Source organism: Nesoenas mayeri, assembly GCF_963082525.1.
Source record: "Nesoenas mayeri genome assembly, chromosome: 1".
NCBI lineage: Eukaryota > Metazoa > Chordata > Aves > Columbiformes > Columbidae > Nesoenas > Nesoenas mayeri.
The window spans coordinates 16,668,352-16,688,486 of record NC_137541.1 but is presented as its reverse complement, the minus strand read 5'-3'; the positions used below and the strand labels follow the sequence as shown (position 1 = coordinate 16,688,486).

The following is a 20,135-nucleotide window of genomic DNA, read 5'->3' as shown; positions in this document are numbered from 1 at the left end:
GACCCTGGAGATTCTGAAAACTCAGCTGGACATGGCCTAAAAAGACAGCAAATAAGAATTCTTTATATTGTTTTGTCAAACACTTTGGTCTCACTTCCTTGAAAAACACCGAATATTTTATAGAAATAAATAGAAAGAAGGAAGTGTGAGATAATTTTTATTACATTATACTTTTCAAACCAACAAACAAATGGGGGAACATGAAGTATAGAAATTATTAAATGCATATATACCAAAAGGAAGATAAGAAATGGCATGCATCTAGTCCACTGTTACATACTACTTCACCCTTCCCCCTTTATTCTTTCTGATGTTAATTGCAAAGGCAAAAATGCACATCGCATAATATTTTAATGAGCCTAAAATGCAAGAGTGAAGATGCTTCTTACAGCTTTAATAAAGTCACCCTGAAAATACAAAATCTTTCCTGTTCCTGCAGTCCTCCTGTCTTCACTAACAAGCTGCTTAGTGCATTCCCCTAGACAGACAGATGAGAGAGCAGATGGCCCAGTATGGCCAAGTGAAGATTTTCTGTAAGCAGCTGAATTTCTGAATCCTTATTTTAACTGTGAAGTCTTACTATTCTGAAAAGGAACTGGCAACTAACTGGACAACTTTGAAAGAAGATCAAGAAAGTTTGCATATTTATGGAATACACAGTATGTCCATATGGAAATTTTCTTCTGTCACATGTGACCAGTCCATTATTCTCCCATGTCTCAAAACTTCAATATTCTATTTGTTTCCTTGCTATGAATCTGCACATTAAATGCAAAAAAGACACATTACTCGTCCCTCTAAAAATTATTAAATGATTGATATCTAATCTAACCAAATCTCTGCAAAAAACAGCAGTATCTTCTGGCATCTGTTTTTCTGCCTTCCATTTCTCACACGGTCTCAAATAATTGTCTCTCTACCTCAACAACCTCTCATTCAACCTAAAAGTACAGACTAGTTTATAGCAATAGCCAAAATCAAAGTTCTCCACGTCAAACAAATTACAATGAACTTCAAAGTTTCCCTAGATTTGAGGTCCTTTTTGTACCCTTCCACCTTCTTTTCCCCTGATTTTATATTAGCAAACAGATTATTACATGTGTGTTGTATAAATTATTTAACATATGCATTGTATAACAAGATGAATGGAGATCTCAATAATCTTTTTAGAAAAAAAAAAAGACTTGGTGGAGCAAGGTAGGTTGTAAACCCTCTTCACAAGAAAATACTCTGCAGCCTGATCTAATGTATTGTTTGTCATTAATGAGTCCTCAAGTCCAGAACTTACTAACTTGTCAATGACAAGGATGATATCCAATGGTTCCAGTCACAGAGGAGGCAAATGCTGCTTTCATTCCAAAGCAAAAAAACAACTCCCACACACTCAAAGCTAAAATAGAGGGACTGACCACTTCATCAGAACTTGCTGACAGTACATTCACTGAAAAGAGAAACAACTGCATTCCTAGTGTAAAGATCAAGTACATTATCGATTTTTAGTCTGTGCTCTGCACCTTTTCTCTTAAAAACAGGAGTATCTAAGTGAACAGTCATCATATGAGCCTGAACATTTACACAACCTCAAAGCAGTTCTACAGCATGACTGTCACATTAGCTGTGTGATTTTTCACATTACCTGAAGAAGGTCTTTTTGAGTCAAATCCCATTTCTTAATTCCATTATCTCTGGATCCACTGAAAAGGTTGTCTCCCATAATAGCAAGTGCTTCAATGCCATCATAATGAGGGGGTTCAAAATTGTGTGTAGGACTTACACTTCCAAGAGCTCCTTCAGTTACATCGAACATCTACAATAGATAAAAGATCAAATATGTTAAGCTAAATTATCTGCCACCTAACCAGCTTGGAAGATGAGCAGTGAATAACTTCAGGGAAAAAACTCAAAGTCTTGTTGCAGACCACCATATCATGATGTACCTTCAACAATATTTATCTACCAGAACCATTCCTCTCTTCTCTTCTACCTCTTGCCCGAATCAGGAATGCTTCGCTAACTTCTGAGAAGATTGCTCTGGGAAGAGGTGCTACTATTTGATTACAAAATACACACTGTCTTCACAAGGAAGAGCCTATATATACACTGTATGTGGGCTAGAAGGACAAAGCTCGTGAATGAGCATGGGAAACAAGACTCACCCTGGGAGAATTGCACAGGCAGCTGCAGGAAGAGGCATTAAGATATTTTTCTGGACAAGATGTTTTGGCAAGGGTTACATAGCACTATGATGTTTTCCATGGACTAGGCATACCTCTCTCCTTGCCAGTGCTCCAACAATGGGATCTCAAAGCAGATTCTTTAAGAGAGGCCATTTTAACAACCTAAAGCATAATCAATCCCATCAGGTTTTTTGTCCCTAGAAACAGGGTTGCTTATGCTGCTGCTCATTTTGCATTGTAGCAGGCCAGAACTCACCCAGTTAGACTGAGCTGAGGAAGAACAGATGAGCTCTAACTCTTTAAACTGCTACCTCTGTTTCACAAGCAAATGTCAGACTTCATCCCCTATTATTTGCTCTTCATCGACCTTTTAAAATGAATAAGCTTGGCAGTAGAAAAGTGACAGCTTGGTCATGTAAAAGAATACCTTTAGTTATTTAAAGGTATTTTAAAAGTTACCACATTCCATTAACATGCACCAGTTCAGTTGTAACAAAACAGTTCAATGATACACCAGAAAAGTTATGCACTTAGAGGTGACTAGTCCTGGCTCAGTAGACAAGACAGTAGTTTCCTGTGGTAGGGGAAAGCAGCAGCTGTTACCAGACCTACTATTCCCAGTGGACCTTCCCATGTGGAGGAACCCTGAGAATTCCCAAACTGCTGCACTGATCGTGCCCATAGAAATAACTTCTGAATCACAGAAATCATATCCAAAGCAGTTTGATTATTATGGAGGCATTAATCTTGCAGAACACACGCTACTCTGAAGCACATACACATGGCCAAAATATCCCTGGATATTCCAGTGATGTAAGTCAAGAGGCAGGCACCTCATAAGGATTTCTGTAGCCTACCCACAGCAAGGGAGCACACGAGAACAGCAGATGAACTTGCCTGACTGTTGACAGCTGTATTTTCCAAAAGCCCTCCCATGATCTTGCCTGTCACGAGTTGGTAGCATGACAAACTTGCATTACATGATCACAGCCTGTTGTCCCCACTGAGGTTCTATACTCATTACTGTGCCAGGAAGGCAGCTCTTCACTAACTCAATATTCTGAACTGTGCAGAGAAGTAATTAATGAGCACCTCTCTGTCATGCCACTGCCTAGGAACTCTCTGGCCTCTAACCACAGGGAGTACTGATGGTTCAAACCCATGGCCCAAACCATCAAGCTCCCAGACTGTCTTCCAAGGTGAGGCCAGTGCACAACCAAGCATCCAAGAATTGCAGGATAATATAAAAAAGAGAAAGCCCAGCTCAGCGAGAAAGCTCACTCGGGTCCTGGTGCCCGCTCCACTCCCAGCCACGTTTATACACTTTTTCGAGTGTGTGAGAAGTATAAAGATCAGAATGAAGGCATTCCCTCATAACAAGCCAAAGTATCTTGCTCATTCTCTCTGTGGCCTCATGAATCACATGTTCTTTGTAGTGCAAGGGGCAGCTTTATGGGGGAGCTGATGTATAGTTCCCATAGTCTCGTGGTTCCAGCGTACTTCTGAGAAACAGGAGTTTGTGGTTTCACATAACCCCTGGCTGAGTTGGGCCCGAAACAGAAAAAAGATGGATAAGAGAAAAAACAAACACATACAAAACTGAACACCCCTCCCTCCAGAAACAAATTGCTTATCTTTGAGTGAATTAATCACAATGCCAAGAAGCAGGAAAGCATTGTAACACCACTGGCTAAGCTGCGAACACAACTCAGAGCAACCCGCATGCTCATGAATACACCAAGTAGACTGGGCACCTTGGCTGAAATATGCTGACCTCCCCCTGTCCTTCCCCACCCAGAACTCAGGTAACACTTAAGCAAGAGCCTGGGCTGGACTCCATACTATCCTCTGTGGAACCACACAGACCGTCTCTGTTGAGGCAATCAGGTCTGCACTCAAAACAAAACACTGACTTAAGATACTCTTAAATAACATTTAGCTGTTGGAAGTAAGAGTTATGAATATTTCTCCAAGACTTCCTGCACCTGATGTTCACTTTACTGGGGATTAAGAAAAATTTAACTACAGAAAGCCATCCAAATAAAAAAATAAACAACACTGAAATGATAAGCATTGATTAAGACTGAACATTATCCATAATCTATAACTGATAAAGAATTTCCATTCTGGCTGCCATATTTCAGATACAGAGATGTGAGTCACTTCTGCTGAAGTCTGCATCCCGTGCTGATGTGAGGAGTTAAACGAAATAAGCAAATACTAATGGTTTACCTTTATATAATGATCCTTCGAACCAGTGACAATAAGATCTTGTCCATTGGAAATTCGATCTACAGTAAGGCACATAACAGGACCCTGGTGACCAGTTAACTTTCCTGTAGACTGAAATCTTCAAGAAAAAGAGTAAATGAGGATTTGTTATTTGTCCATACATCCAATACAGTCTATAGCACAATTTCTGCCAGATTGGATCTTTCTATTTTCCCTTATGTCTTCACTATTCATGTCTATTGCTCGTATCCATGGCTAAATGTTAAATGTAAACAAAAGCTTATATTTATGTAAAATAATAATGTCTAATAATTAAAATAATAAAATATTCATAAATAATAAAATAATAAAAATGTTAATAATAATAAAATAATAATTTTAAAAATTAGAAGGAAAGACAAATCAAAGTATTTTCTGTATTTTGAATGCACTCTTTAGGTGTGGGTTCTGTTTGGAAAACTGCTATTATAGTATGGCTGTCATAGTTCCATATTATATTACATAACATCAAATGGTTTTCATCATCTCATCACCAATTATTAATCAGGATTCATGCATCTGTCTCCTTACAAGAGTCTGTTTTTATAGTGCTTGTCTTAACAAAACCTTGTGTTTTTCCAATTATTTTTTGCTGAAACAATTTACCATAACCTTAACACATGAGGAAATCATGAGCACCTCCACATATGTGGAGTCGATCCACACCTTGACCATATTTTGCCTGGGTTATGGATGTTACCATGAACAGGAAACATTCCATTGACTTTGCGTTGTATGCACATGTAATCACCTAAAGAACATTCTCTTCTGCTAGTGTTCAGTACCTTTTCAGGTCCCACATCCTCACTGAGTTTCCAGCAGCTGCATAGAGGAATGTGCCAGTTGGATTTAGTGCAATTTGATTGATCTGGTTCTCCCCAGCTGGGATAGCGACTGTTCTGTTAGTACTTGCCGAGCACACATCCCCAGGCATCGCTTGGCCCGAAGATCTGAATACAGGGAGGAAGAAGAAAAAAAACCACAAACCGCTACATCACGTTTTTCCTGCTTTGCATACTGTTCAAAACCAAATCTATTTACCTGAGCAAAGAGGCTGCAAGCCAGTTATGATTAGAGAATATTTGGCAAAACACTATAGGCATGAATGCAAATTGTTTCATGTTTCCATATATTACCAGTGCATCATAGTGACTTACCCTGAACACACATAGAAAGCTTTCAGCCTCAGTGTACTTGAATTACACTATGCTGCATTACTGAATTAAATCTAATAAAATTTACCTAAAATTGAGACTGATTTAAACTCTTGGCATTTGAGGTTTAGCATACTTACGTCAATGTCCGAATACACTTAGCAGAATCTCTGATGTCCCACACCTTGATATAGGAGGTTGAGACTGTGAAGACCAGGCTAGTGTAGTTGCAATATTTTATGGAAACAACATTATTTGGATGACCCCCTAGAGACATAATCTCTTGTCCAGTTACCAGATTCCAGACTTTACAGGTACGATCTAAATAAAGATAAGCAAACAGGAGGGACGAAAGTATTTAAGAACTCCACAGAAAACTCATGCTTTTCTAAAACTCAGTAATTTAAGAAATCAGTACATGCGTTCATTTGTAGTCATCCATACCCCTCCCTTTAGGTAGGCACTACAGAAAACAGCTAAATTAAATAGATCTTAAAGAATACATATGATCACCACCCATCATCAAAACTAAGCAAGTTTAATCATTAAATTTTGTGCATTCAAGATACGTATGTTAGCTCCCACAGCATTTCAGAAGGATAAAACTCCACCTCAAGGAAAGTGAAGATACAGACAGTTTTGAGGCTGTAAACTTTGGATGATGACAGATCAAGAGAAGACCCCAACTTTTAATTCAAGAATTCAAGGACATAGTTCAAGAGGCACTTTGTGGCTCAACACAGAGTACTGACTGCCACAACAAAACTACAAAGGTAAGCCATCCAAACTATTCAGTGCTTTAGAACCCTCTGAAAATCACAGCATAAGTGCTTTAGTCACAGTTTTTATTCAGTAGCAAAGGTATTTAAGTACTGTGACCTTTTGTGTACTAAAATCCCAAATGCATTAAAGTTTTCAAGAATTTTGCAACACAAATGGAGAGCACAGGAAACTCTGTTGTACCATGTCTGTACCATCCCGTATATTTTCAGAAGCACATTGTTACTCAAATAAGTGGAGAGAATGAAGAGTGTAGATAGTAGTTATAATAGCACAAAGAAAGAAAGTATACCAAGAATTGTCAGACATTAAAAAGAAAAAATAGTGTGTCTTGCTATTTTTAACAGCCCACAAGTAGAATAGCCACCTGAATACTAGCAATGGAAAACCTGCATCTGGATGAGGTTATCTCTGGGTTAATATAGGGCTAAAAAGGATGCCCTGAAATTTCAAGGTTTATTCATTATGTGTACAGATGAAAAAATCTAGTATGGTGGCACCATCCAGTACAGAATTCAGTGACTACTAAAAACCCAGTTCCTGCCACAACAGCCATACAACTCTTATGCCCACAGGAGATGGGCAACAAGACCACAGGGGAAGCAGAAAATGCCCTTAGTTCTGCTAGAAGAATCAACTATGGTGAGAAGACTCTATTCAACTCTGTAGGTAGCACAGGCAAAGATGTGCTAATTCCCACCTCTGTCCCTACCCTGAGGCTATTACTTTGCACTGCACATCAGGTGTGCACATGTTACCCTGATTGTTTCCATCATATCACTCAAGAAATGTTATTCTCAATAGATACTTTTTCCACTACAAATAAACAGCCAATTACTACCCATTGGAATTAAAAACCTGTAGATAATTACTGTAAATCCTTCTTGAGCTTATGTTACAAAATAGATCCTCACAATTTCCACTGTGTTTACAGCCCTAAGCACAAGCAGAGAATTTCATAACATCCCATGCTGTCAAAGCAGCCTCTGTAGGCAGCACAGACGCATGGAGCTTGCCCAACCTTTAGATCCAGTGAAGAGAAGATCATCAGTTGCATCCACACAAAGCACAGCCTTGGTATGGCCTTCAGCTGTATAGATACACTGAAGTGGGGATGATCGGATGCATTTTAAAGCAGGGAATGGGTTGATTATCCCCCTAAAGAAAAGAAGAAAATGTGAGTTGGGCATAGTAATAGACACAAATAAAATTATTTTATTTAAATGCAGGGGAAAAATTAATCTAATTTTCTTATATGTGAGGGCAGAACAGCTGAATGCCTTTCATAAACTATGGAAGGATCTTTACTTTTTAGCTTCAACAAGTGTCAACTCTGGACTATCAGTTAAAGCAAATCACATACAAAAACAAATGAAAAAAAGACAAGACACTGAATGTTTGGTGGACAGGTAAGCCTGTATAATGCTGAAAGATCCAGGATGCTTAAAGCTCCTGGATGCCTAGGACAAACCTTACAACTGCAAATTGCATAAAGACATCTCAATCTAACTAGGGCATCTGAAAAAATGGTGCAAATTTATGGTATCTTGCCAATTCCAAACTAAGCAGGCATTTCACATCAGCTGCCTTCTAGGGGAAGGCCTGAGGAATTGCTGCTAACTTGTATGCCTGAGGAAGTTTCCTACTGCGCCTGTACCCAACACCACTCTTGTACTCAAATGGCTAAACAGGATTGTGGTTGGAATACAGACAGCTCAGAGGAATCTTCCCGGGGATTTGTAGCTAGCTGTGTGGTGATGCCAAAAGACTAACTCAGCCTGAAAAAAAGCACCAGAGTTCATCCCCAAATAAAAATTATGTAGCAGTCTAAAATCCCATGCATACTGCTGCACACACACGGACCCCGCTCATTTCTGTGAAGTGTAGAAAAGCCTCAAGGTAATGCACACAAACATGCAACACAACACTGTGACCTGATCTGCTTGCAGAGAAGACTCATGGTCATGCTCTTCTGCATGTTACACATGTAACTGTGAGAAAAAGGAACCAAGCCATAGCCCTATCTCACACATATACACAAGTGTCAGGTGCTTTAGAAAATGCAAAAATTCCATAATATTGCCCAGAACCTTGCTACAGGAAGGAAAAAAGTCCTTCCTGATACTATCTAACTTTGTGGCAATTGGCTGGTTTATCTAGTAGAGTCTTTGAAATTATTATATAATCCATTTTTACTGCTCAGGACATCTTCATTCATATAATTCATTACTCCACAATCCTTTTATATATTTTACTAATATTAATATTGCCTTAAATTGTTTGACATTAATGCCTCATTTTGGAAAGGCTTTCACCTTTCAATCTGCATCTTTCTATGTTTTCAAGACTACGGGAACACCTTACTTTATTCTTATTATTAGTTTATGTCTCTATGCTTTTGTTTTCTAACACCATCGAAAACTAACATGGTTGTTCTGTAGTATTCCCCAGCGGATCACACTGCCTCTAGGCCGAGTTGCTCCTGCTGCTGTTCTCACCCACACATTCCCTTGACAAACCATGTAAAGTACATGTCCCAGAGCTATTTATTTGCCTGTGTGCAGTGCTCTGAAATCTACAGACAACACACGCTACAACTGCTACAAGGACAAGACAAAGTCACCATCATATTATTATGAGTCCTTTGACTGCCCTTCTTGGTAAACCAATTTTTCACTGAGTACCAAAATCCTAAGCCACAGGTTAGGAACCTGAGTGGGGACATCTCTTTCATCTCTTAAGCCACTACACATTCTGTCAGAAAGACATAATAAAAAAAACCTATGGGTTTTCATTTACTCTAGAATGTCATTTTTAGTGAGTGATCAAAGCATACAACTGAACAAGAAAAACAAAGAAGAGAGAAGCACACAAAACCTAAGAAAATGTCTGCTCCTCCTTTTTTAAAGAAAACAAATAGAGAGAAAGAATATGTCTAAGGGAGAGTTTACACCATACTTCATTTGAAAAGAAAAAACCTGACATGCTCAACACAAAGAACACCCTAAAAAAAGAAGAGTGAGAGACATGCTTGACCAAAATCGCAGATTTTTAAACTTCTGGCAAAAGCAAAAGAGATGCAGTGCACAAGTATCAGGAAAAGTCATGCAGCAAAATGAAATTTCCTAAGAACTGGACTAACTTCAGTGAGAGACGCCAGGAAAACAGAAAAGAGAAAGAGAAAGTACCTGTGTACCTCCGACAGAGAGGAATCACTTTCATCAGACCTACAATCAACAGTGGTGGAATTGTGAGGAGAAAGAATATAGGTATCAGCAAAGTAAAGCCTCCATAGGAGAAGAACAAACAACAGCATGGCCAATTCAGAAAAGCAATGCAAATCCACATACAGTATGCAGCATTGCTCACGGTATATCTTAAATCTCTGATAATATGGGGCTGGGGGGAATCAACCTTAAAACAGCACTCTCAGTAGTAGGTTACACTGGTAGACTGTCTCAGCACAAGAACCTGAATAACATCAGCTGAGCCATTATGTATTTCCCCAACATTTTCTTACAGAAGTAAAGGCAACAAAGTAAAAGGAGAAGATTGATCCATAATTTAACCTCTGTAACATAGTGCTTGTTGAAAATGTCAAAAGGAAAAATATCTGAATATCAATGCCTGTTAGGTGTAGAAGAAACATGTAAAATGTTAATCATAGAACATAAATATTAAACATATTGATAACCCACTGAAACAAGAACACCAATTTGCAAATGATCCTAAGTTCAAAATCCTTCACCTCTCATTTTCAAAAACATTTAAAAATAAAAGAAGAGAAAATACACATCAAGAAAAAAAATCACCCTCCATGAACATTTGCCGTATGTCTTAAGATGTCCTTCATTTTCAACTCGAATCAAACAGACTCAGCAGTTTCAATTTGACTTCAAAGTCAGTCCAGAGAAAATGAAAAGGGTTAGGTGGGAGTTAGCAGTAAGGTAAAGGTAACATAGCTAAGAGATAAAGAAGTTATAAGCACAGTTGAAAGCCTTGCAAACTACTGCTTGCTATGTGGTGACTCTGCAGAACACTAGAAAAAAAGCAAAGTTTTATAAAAAACAGTAGTGTAAACAGACAGGAGCAAATTCTTGTCGTGCTACAGTCAAAACTAAAGGTTTATTCTAAGTTTAAATTGCAGTTCTTGGTGCCGCATGGCATTAGTATCAGTACCGAAACCTGTAATAAAGATTCTGCTCAAGGCAAGTCTGCTGCAATTTGGAGTAAGGCTCCTAACAGATGCTTAACATCCAAGGAAACTCAGCTCCATTTTTCCTAAACAGGTATGACTATCATCTGCTCCTCCAGATCACCTCCTGAACTCAGTCTGTTCAATAATTTGGATAATCTCTAAACAATTGTGTTCTAGCCATCTCAACATCCCATCCTCCAGGGTGCTGTTGTGACGGCCCTCAGAGCAACGCTGGAGCAACCAAATAACTGTCAAAAGCACCATTTCCTAAATTGCCAGCTAAACTCTACTTTTAGGTATAAACACACACACAAATACACATACATCTAAGAATTTCACTGTTCTTTTATATTTTGGGTTTTAAACTACAAATACCAGACATAGCCTAGAAAACAGGAAACAAGGTTCAGCAGGAAATTGCTTTTCTTGAATTTTCAATGGTTTCATGGAAGTCTAAAGTATTTTCTTTGAAAACTACATGCAAACACAAGAAATGTCTCCTCCTGTCTTGCAGGAGAAGGACAAAATATCTAACAGATACTACACTGATAACTTGAGCATACTTTGCAGTTCCCTGGTTGGGGGCTGAGGCTTCCCTCTGTGACTTACTTATCCTGCTGAACTGATGTGTTTCCCTGAGAAACAGTAAGACGACTAAAAACATTCATTTCATTACGGGGCCGGCTTGGTGGGGAAGTAGGAGGTGACAGACTAGCCTCTGGGGCTCCAGAATCTGAGCTACAAGAAAAAAAGAACATCTTCTTTAACAGGTTATGAATGGTTAGAGAAGTTAAATGCAACATGCCTCAAATGTTAGATGCCCTTTTCTTAAGCGAATAAATAAAATTATAATGCTAGCTACAGATATTTCCCACATAAGTCAATAAACTGCTGCGGAGTGCAAGGTGGCACAACGTTCAAAGTTTATGTGCAAACAGTGAAAGCTCCAGGCAGAAAGCACACATATGTAAAATGAAGAAATTATTATAAAACTGCAGTTTCTTAGAGAAATTGATTACTTCCATTTAGTAATAACAACCAAAAAAAAATCATTTGCAAGTGTTCCAAAGGACATAGTCTCAGGGCTCTGCTCCCAAGTTATTTTGTACAGAAAAATACTCTGGAAAAAAGTAATCCACATATGGAAGTTAAGCAGAGAATCATTTCACTGTCTAAAATATAAACTGCCTTAGAATTAAATAAACACAAAAATACGGATTTATTTTTTTCAAGAAAATATACCCAAGGTTGAAATTATGTCAGAGAAAATAAAAGAATCTTACAGTTTTTGTTCTTTTGCCTTTGTCTTTTCCATTGTTTTCTCATAGACTTTTCTCTTGGCTAAAGGTGAAGGCTCAGGTATCTTCTTCTCCGACAGAGATGGTTGTCTAGAACTAAAGCAAGAGGAATAATTAACTAACTTACAAACTTGCTTTTCTTACATGAACTGTCATTCTCCCATTCAGATTTCAAATTTTAGAATGCACTTTATCATTATCTCTTGCATTTATGGACTCTAAATTTGTTCTCACATTTTAATATGAAAACACACCAAGTTTATTCACTTTCATAGTTCATCAACATATGAAGAGCCAGATACTGAATACACAAAGGAAAGCTACTAATTCAACAATAAAGAGATGACTAAAAGAAACACAGTAGAGTATGCTTCTCAAATATAGATCACAGAAAAGACGCAAGGTCTGATTAAGATCTAAAATTTCAGATTCCACAACTTTCACTTACAATAGACCACTTAAATACATGAGAACAGAAAAATCATGATGACTTTCACATATGAATTTCGTATTAACATATTCATGTTTCAATATCAAGTTCAAAACCAGGAAGTATTTTGCATTTACAGCCTGACTATTATAATAACACTGCCTCTCTTTGTCTCCTCTTCCCTTCCTTCTTGCTTTCCATCCTTCCTTCGTCTCTCTAGTTATTGCTCTGACATAATTCAAGTTCACAGTCACTAGGGTCTTTGTCCCAACCTTTTACTCCCCATTAAAAATAGCAAAAGGATGAAAAATATACTATTAATGCTCACACCCAAATGTCATCATTTCACCACAGACAGATAAAAAAAGAAGGGCATATGGATGGTCTCCTCCCTTCCGAAATCCCATTTCTCACTAGCTAGGCAACTGGAAAAGCAACTTTGGCTTTGGTTTATCACTTTTTGTGTGTGTGTTGAAGTTGTTTCTATAAGAACCAGAAATACCCACCAAAAGAGAAAAAGCAGATTCTGAAAGTGCTTTTGTGCCACACAACTTTATTAAGCAAAGTTCAGTTGGCGGGTCACCTGTTTGACATGGTTATCAGCATCTGTTCTCAGAGCTCTATGGGCTCTGGATCTACATTGCTGTAGCTTCTCTACAAGAGTGAAGCTCTACCAGGTCTGTGCTACATGAAATCCTCCTGGGAACTGGCATGCAGGATAACATGATTTAACAAGGACAGCACAACCAAGAACAGCTGCTTGACTCAAGTAGCTGAGGCTGCCTGAAGCAATCACATGGACACTGAACACAAGCCCTACCTGGAAAGAGAAGGTCCTACCTGGAAAGAGAAGGTCCTACCTGGAAAGAGAAGGTCCTACCTGGAAAGAGAAGGTCCTACCTGGAAAGAGAAGGTCCTACCTGGAAAGAGAAGGTCCTACCTGGAAAGAGAAGGTCCTACCTGTAAGATCTAGTGGCAAGAGTTGTGTGCAGACCCTAGAGCTCCCCTGGAATCTTTAAGAGGTGGGAAACAGAGGACAAGTGATAACCTGTCTGTTTTTGCACAAAAGCATAGCAGTTAAAGTACAAAAAAAAAACAAGGGGGAGAAGGTGGGTTCAATTCTCTCCTCAAGGCCAGAGCACCCTTTTCTCTGCAGGGCTCCTGTACTTCTAGGCATACTCTGCAAAGGACACAGAAAGACGGGGAACAGGACACAGTACCTGTCTCTTTATGATGGACCAGTATGCATTTAGGAATGTAAAAAGTATTTGGGTTACAAGGTGAATCCTGTGATAGGCCTGACAGCTAGATCTTTCAGCAAGGATGACAAACTTGGACTACAGTCTCCACTGCCATGGTTGCCCTATGAGTCTTCTGTGAAGTTATTAGACTAAATAAATCACACCAGAAACCCAAACTCAAGCTCCTCTGGCTCACACCAGCATCCTGCATACTCAGACATGGAGTCAGCTCCCTCTTGCTCACACTCTACCTGCCCCTTGAGTCTTCCATCTTTGACTCCAGAGTGGCATGTCCTCAGAAGAAGGTGCAAAGAGCACGCCCATATTATGAATTTCTTTTGACAGCCTGGAAATACAGGTATTCTAAAAATGCAGCGGTATTCCCAAGCATAGATGTAAAAACCAGGTGCATTATGTCAATCACCTGAATGAAAAGGAGCAAGAGACACACCTAATTACAGGCTTCCATTGTCCTTTCAGATTTTCCAGGACATAAGACATCTCACGAGCTGGCACAATACCTACAGGAGGCCACTCTAGTCTGAAGAGGCTGCTGTAGATGAGTTTAGAATATCGAAGGACAATGGCACTATCCATCTCTGTGAACAGAATTCCAACCAAAATAACTGTTGCCCAGGTGCATTTAGGCACCTCCCTGAATCACCACAGATCCAAGAAAATTGAGGGGTTTCCAAAGTGGAGCAGTTTGTACATATAAAGACACCTAGATTTGCCCCATAGCATATAATTAATTTCTGTCACTTTGAGAATGTGTATTTTGGATCACTGTTACTGCTTCTACATCCCTGAATGCCACTTCAGTAAGTTGCACAAGGGAGGTAATATTTATTGCAGATAAGACCACAATCTGCTCCAGAATAATGTATTTTATTATACAATATGACAGCACTACAGACCCCTATAGGAAGGCCAGATGGCTGACAAAGAGAAGCTTTCTTCAACAATGACCAGTGACCAGCAAAAATAGTAACAGTGTATAAAGTATACTGAGTTCTAGTTTTGAAAAAGCATCTAAATTGCAGTAAGGAAGCCACTGCAGACTGATTGTGGGAATTTCTGGTCACGTATCTGCTAAGACATGATCAATAACAAATCAAAATGTACGTGAGGCATACTGCTGATGAAACTGATTTACTGACAGCGCATAACTCCCTAATGCTCACAGAACACAGTTTTCGTAAAATCCCATTTTGCCTCATTGCTGGCTCACTTTCACAAATGGATACATTCTAGCAGATGGAGAGAGGCAAAAGTTGGTATTACCTGAGTCTTGGATGCCAGGTCATAACACTTGACGTTTTAATCTTGAAGCTTCAAGAGTCCCTAGTGATCTCACACTAACTGCTGAAAACAGTGGGTTTCTCCACCTATCCTCACCCCCAAGAGCATTCTTTCCAAGCAGATTCTACTGGTAAAATGCACTGAAGCCATCCGCATGGGTTAATAATTACTGTCAGCAGTGTTCTGCTGTTCATGATTGTCACCTCAAGCAGGTGCTAGAAATACACAGAAAAATAATGCAAACTGCAAATGTACATTAGGAGGAGACTGCTGTAAAAATATTATGCAAATAGGACAGATGGGTAGTGAAAGATGTCTAATTCCAGGATCTGTAATAGGAGGATAGCTATGGGGCACAGCTTTTCCATATTGCTGAACGTGGCAAGCGCATTCGGTTTACGCGTGAGCTTGTGCAATATAGGAGCTACTACCTAAAAAGCCAAGAAAAAGGTCTCTAGTAGTGAATGGCTAATAACCAACAGTGATATCGGTAGATATAAAAAAAGAACAGCAAGAGCAAGTGAAAAAGAAGAGAGTGTATGTGAGAGACAGCTGCTGGTCCCAAAGTAAAAAGACAAAAATAATATTTTTTAGTTATATTTGGCGTCAAGTAATACTTTTAATTAGTAAATCTGTTCTGCAGGTAGCTGCCACCTGCAAATAGAAATTATTTTTGAGAATTCATAATATCCAACATGTTTCCTTATTGCATAGACTGAGTCATTTTAAGCACAATCCACACAGGATGACTCATAGAAAGATTTCACTTAATAGTCAGGACTGTATACAGATACTATTACTGCATTATGTAAGTCTTTGGGCTGGTCGTGGGGTGTTTGGTTTTTTTAAATCTCTGCTGTTCTAAGCAGATTCTCACTAGCTCCCTAGAATGTGCATTGCCCATAGCACTAATATAGCAATGTATCTAACGTACGACATGGATTTTTCCAGCTACTTAGAAACAAGGCTACAGTAATTTTACTACGACAAAGCAACTTAATAGAACTTGTATATTCAATAAGAAACACATTATTTACAACAGTGCATTTATATTTTCTAGAGTGGTGATGGTAGAAAAGGAGGAGCTTTGTCAGTATTATTAGGCAAGCTTCAAGTATATCAATCTCCTTTGTAAAGTTAAAATAATAGATTAAAAGAAACTGGCAACATGCATTTTTTAAAAGCAAAGGATAATTAGTACAGCATGGCCAAACTTACATGCTGCCTATTTTAGAAGGTAAGCCAGATGGTGGGGGAATAAACTCTCTGTCCCTAGCAGAAGTATCATTTGTGTCAGCAGCCATCCCACTTGCTTGGTTTTCTGCAACTGATGCAAGAGTGCCAGCCAAAGCAGAGTCTGCAGCACTGATTTCAGAGACTAAATCACTGCTGTCCGCATACAGCAACTCCATCTGGGTCGTGGTCCTCCGGCGGGCCTAGAGACAAATAAAAACCAAGTTGCAATTTAAACATCCCATGCTATATGTCTAGAGTGCTACATTTAAGCGTAGCATTGGCTGGTAGTTTACATCCCACTACCTTTGGAAACTAAACCAAGGAGTTCACCTCTACTTTGGCAACAATTTCAGAGGAGGCAAGTCAAATTCAACAGCATGAGATACTGATTTGACAACTAGTTTCCAAGGATATCCTTTCAACCAAGTACAAGTGACTGTCAATAATACAGTAGTACAATATTACTCTCCTAAGGTTTATCCAAATGAAATGTTATAAGGCAGAGAGGAATACAGCAGAATGTAAATTTAAATAGCTATAATTATACTAGTGTGACTTCTTACACTGATGCTTCTTCTGATTTACAAACTCTGCTTCTTCCTTAGTTTGTCACTTCAAGAGTACTTTAAGCCAATGTGAATTAGGATTTGCTCAGCGTTTCAACAATTTGAAAACAGAAAACATCACAAAGGAGCCAAGCTTTGTGCAACACAGTCCTTCCTTAAAAAAAAGGATTACACATGCTAGGTGTGATGACACTGTGAAATTAAATCTATTCCTCAGGGAAAGAAAGGTCACTGGGGAGGACAAAGGTCCAGTCTGAACAGAGCCATTACAAAAAAGACACGTTCATTTTATGCCAACATTTTCAAACTCAGTTTACCTGCCTAACGACCTGCACACCAATGAAAGGCACCAATAATGCAACAGGCAACCTAGATATATTCCTCTAAAGCCAACTGCAGTTAGAAGAGTGGAGGCTAAGCTTCTATTTGATTGCAAACTTGGTTTATGCTCCGGTGAGCATAAAAGCAAAATCACAATCAGTGCACATTTCCAGTTCCCGCTGCCATTAATATTAAACTGCAGCCAGCCTAGATATATTCCTCCAATGCCAACTGTAATTAAGAGCTTGAAGGTCAAACATATGTCTCTTTTATAAACTTCCTTTACAATCCTATGACCACAGAAGCGAATAGCAAACAAACATGTTCACAGTTCCCACTGGCATTAAACTGCAGCCTAACTACTACTAAGCTGCAAATCTGCTCCAGTTCTGAGTGCTATTAATTGGGAGAACATCTCTCTTTCTGAAACTGTAAAAATTCAACCACAAAATATTGACAAAGCGTATTTTTATATTGGCTTCTCGGGGAGAATATAACAAAAAAGCATATTACATACAAAACACATGAAGAGTACGCCTATTCACCTTTTGCGTGTCTTTATTCATTTATGTCTCTAGAGCAAAGCCAGAGCGTTCTCTAGAAGGTGCCATTAAAATATGAATTACTACAGAATCATAGAATCATTTAAAAGACACGTAGATTAATTATTATCATCATTGTACAGCCTACCTTGCTTTTGGGTTTGACTTCACCACAAAGCTTCAAAAGATCTGAAGATAATGAACTGAAAGAAAAATTGCATCACAGTTAGAAACAAAATAGTCATATTTTTGCCGGCTATTTTTATTTGATCCTCCTTTCTACTGAAATGGTGGGTGAAATGTAATGAAACAATGTCAAAAGTATCTTCTAAGGCATACAGGATTGGTTACAAAAAGAGGAAATTACAGTAATTTTTCTAGAACCAGATCTAAAGACTGCTCACCTTCCTTCTGTCCCAGGACTATGCAGTGGGGCATCCTCATCAGTACTATCTTCCAAATTTTCTAGAAAATTTCCAAGAGAATAATGTTAGTCTGGCCACCTTCAACAGGACATGCAGGTTTTAAGCACTACACAAACACCTCAGACAATGTTGAACGTAGATGAACAGCATACAAAAGGCAGGGATTTTCAAAATACCTTGACTATTTGCTAGGCAGTCCCAAATGAATTTTCCTGGTATCTGAACTAAGTTTTTTCATACAATCTAAATAAATCATACACCTAGACATACTGTGTCAAATGTGGTCCGCTATTTATCATAGCAAAGCAACAGGGATGACAGAAAATCAGAAATAAATTCTAGAAGGAAGTCTGGAAGAAAGAAGATAAAGCAAAGGAAATTAACTGCAATAGATAGAACAGACAGGATTGAAATAAATCCACAGTAAGGATGTTTCTTCTTGCTCTAAGGCAGAATCAACCTGCTTATAATGAAAAGACTTGTATTTTTAACTATCTAGCAAGCTGAGGCACATATAGAACGGCAGCATTTGGGCTGACAAGAAGCAAACACTTTATTAGTATATCAGCATTTAGCTTTCAAAACTGGATGATGCCACTATATAATACTATAGAAGTACTTCCTAAACAGGCATTAATTGTAGTGAAGTTAACTGTAAACTGAAGCTGTTCAGTAGAAAGGCTCCTGAAGTAAAATGAGTACACAAACCTGTCCACAAAAGACAAAGCCAGCATGCGTGTCACACTAACACTGTCAAACACCAGATTAACATGTTTGCATGCAAAATCTGCAAAACAATCAAGCTGAGACCAATCCATGGCACATGTACAATCAGTTCCAAACCACTGGGAAACCAAATCCCCTAACTTGAGTATTATTGTGTAATAATATATTTTAAGCATAGTTTAAGGACATAGGTAATACATTCCTGAAAGCAAAGACCCTTATTTTTGAACATACTCATGAAATTTTAAGGATTAAATAACCTTCTCATGACATTCTATTACATTTCTTCTTTATTATTAGAGATGCTTTAAGTTTCTTTACTCAATTTCTACCATAAAACAGATACCATTAGTATTGCATAGAAACTATTTATTTGGCACCCATATTAAAATATGTTTGTCCATTTATATGTTTAAAGTGCAAGTTCATGCCTTGGAGAAAGGGAGGAAAGATATATAGTTTCCAGTTGAATTCTGAGAAGGAATAAAGAAAAGGAAAATGCTGCCTTCTTGTGTATGCTGCTACTAAAAACGTTTCCCAAAAAGTCAAAACCATATATCAACTTAGCCCCAACAATGCACTTCAGAGGTATCCAACTGCTGTATTAGTTTTAACAATATAAACTTAATTATCCGAAATACAACAATATTATAAAGAAAGCAGGGTTACATGAATAGCACTCCGAACTTCCTTTTTCGTTCCACCCTAGATTTGAGCCCATGTTAAACCTCTTCTATACACATTATTATGCTATGTCTTCTGCAGAAGAGGTGGATCTAGAGTACTGCTCCTCCAAGCAAGTCACAAAAGCAGCATCAATAAAAGAAATGCCTTCTTTTTTTTTTTAACATAAGATTGATGTTAGGGTGATGTTACTTCATCCCCTTTTCATAAAGAACTTGCAATCAGCTTTCCCAGGTAACAAAGTAGAAAGTGTGGGATGGCCACAAAAGACGGGATTGTATTTGTAGACTCACACGCATGTGACCTGACATGTGTTGATATTTTTCTTCAGTGTGCCTGCAGTTCAGCACAGGAAGACTGCAGGGAGTCCCGGGTAGAAACCAGCACACAGAATCAGTGAAATGAGAAGAGGCAGAAGAATAAGATTCCGCAAGAAGTCCTGAACAAGAAGAGATGAAAGGACCAATGAAGTTAGTAAAAGCAGTACTGAGGAGTGGCTGAGGAGATTGTTAATAAACAAGTGACGGAAGAAGAGAGAAGAGCTTTTCTGATGACTTGTCTTGATCCTCTTGCAGATGCAACTGGGCAGTACCAGTAGACTGCAGCACACCAGCACGGTTCATCCTGAGGAAATCACGTTTGACCAGCCCTCTCAAGATCTATACAAATATGGCTGTGAGTCACACCCATGAACATCCATATTTCACAGGCAGGAAGGAAAAAAGCAGCTCCTACAATTCTTCAGAAAGCAGAAGCAACACTCCAGGACTCAAATTTGTAGTCA

General features: G+C 38.6%; 1 protein-coding gene across 1 annotated transcript in view; it reads right to left on the bottom strand.

Moving 5' to 3' along the window:
- The window catches only part of KIF21A (kinesin family member 21A), a gene marked incomplete at both ends in the record, with an annotated part of 90,992 nt that overhangs the window by 4,441 nt on the left and 66,416 nt on the right, over window positions 1-20,135 (bottom strand). Inside the window, 11 exons of the mRNA XM_080343921.1 lie at window positions 1,637-1,807; window positions 4,410-4,527; window positions 5,234-5,398; window positions 5,743-5,923; window positions 7,404-7,540; window positions 9,571-9,609; window positions 11,190-11,318; window positions 11,864-11,974; window positions 16,070-16,287; window positions 17,665-17,719; window positions 17,921-17,981. Of these exons, the coding sequence (XP_080200047.1) occupies window positions 1,637-1,807; window positions 4,410-4,527; window positions 5,234-5,398; window positions 5,743-5,923; window positions 7,404-7,540; window positions 9,571-9,609; window positions 11,190-11,318; window positions 11,864-11,974; window positions 16,070-16,287; window positions 17,665-17,719; window positions 17,921-17,981 (1,385 nt within the window). The remainder of the gene's footprint in view (window positions 1-1,636; window positions 1,808-4,409; window positions 4,528-5,233; window positions 5,399-5,742; window positions 5,924-7,403; window positions 7,541-9,570; window positions 9,610-11,189; window positions 11,319-11,863; window positions 11,975-16,069; window positions 16,288-17,664; window positions 17,720-17,920; window positions 17,982-20,135) is intronic.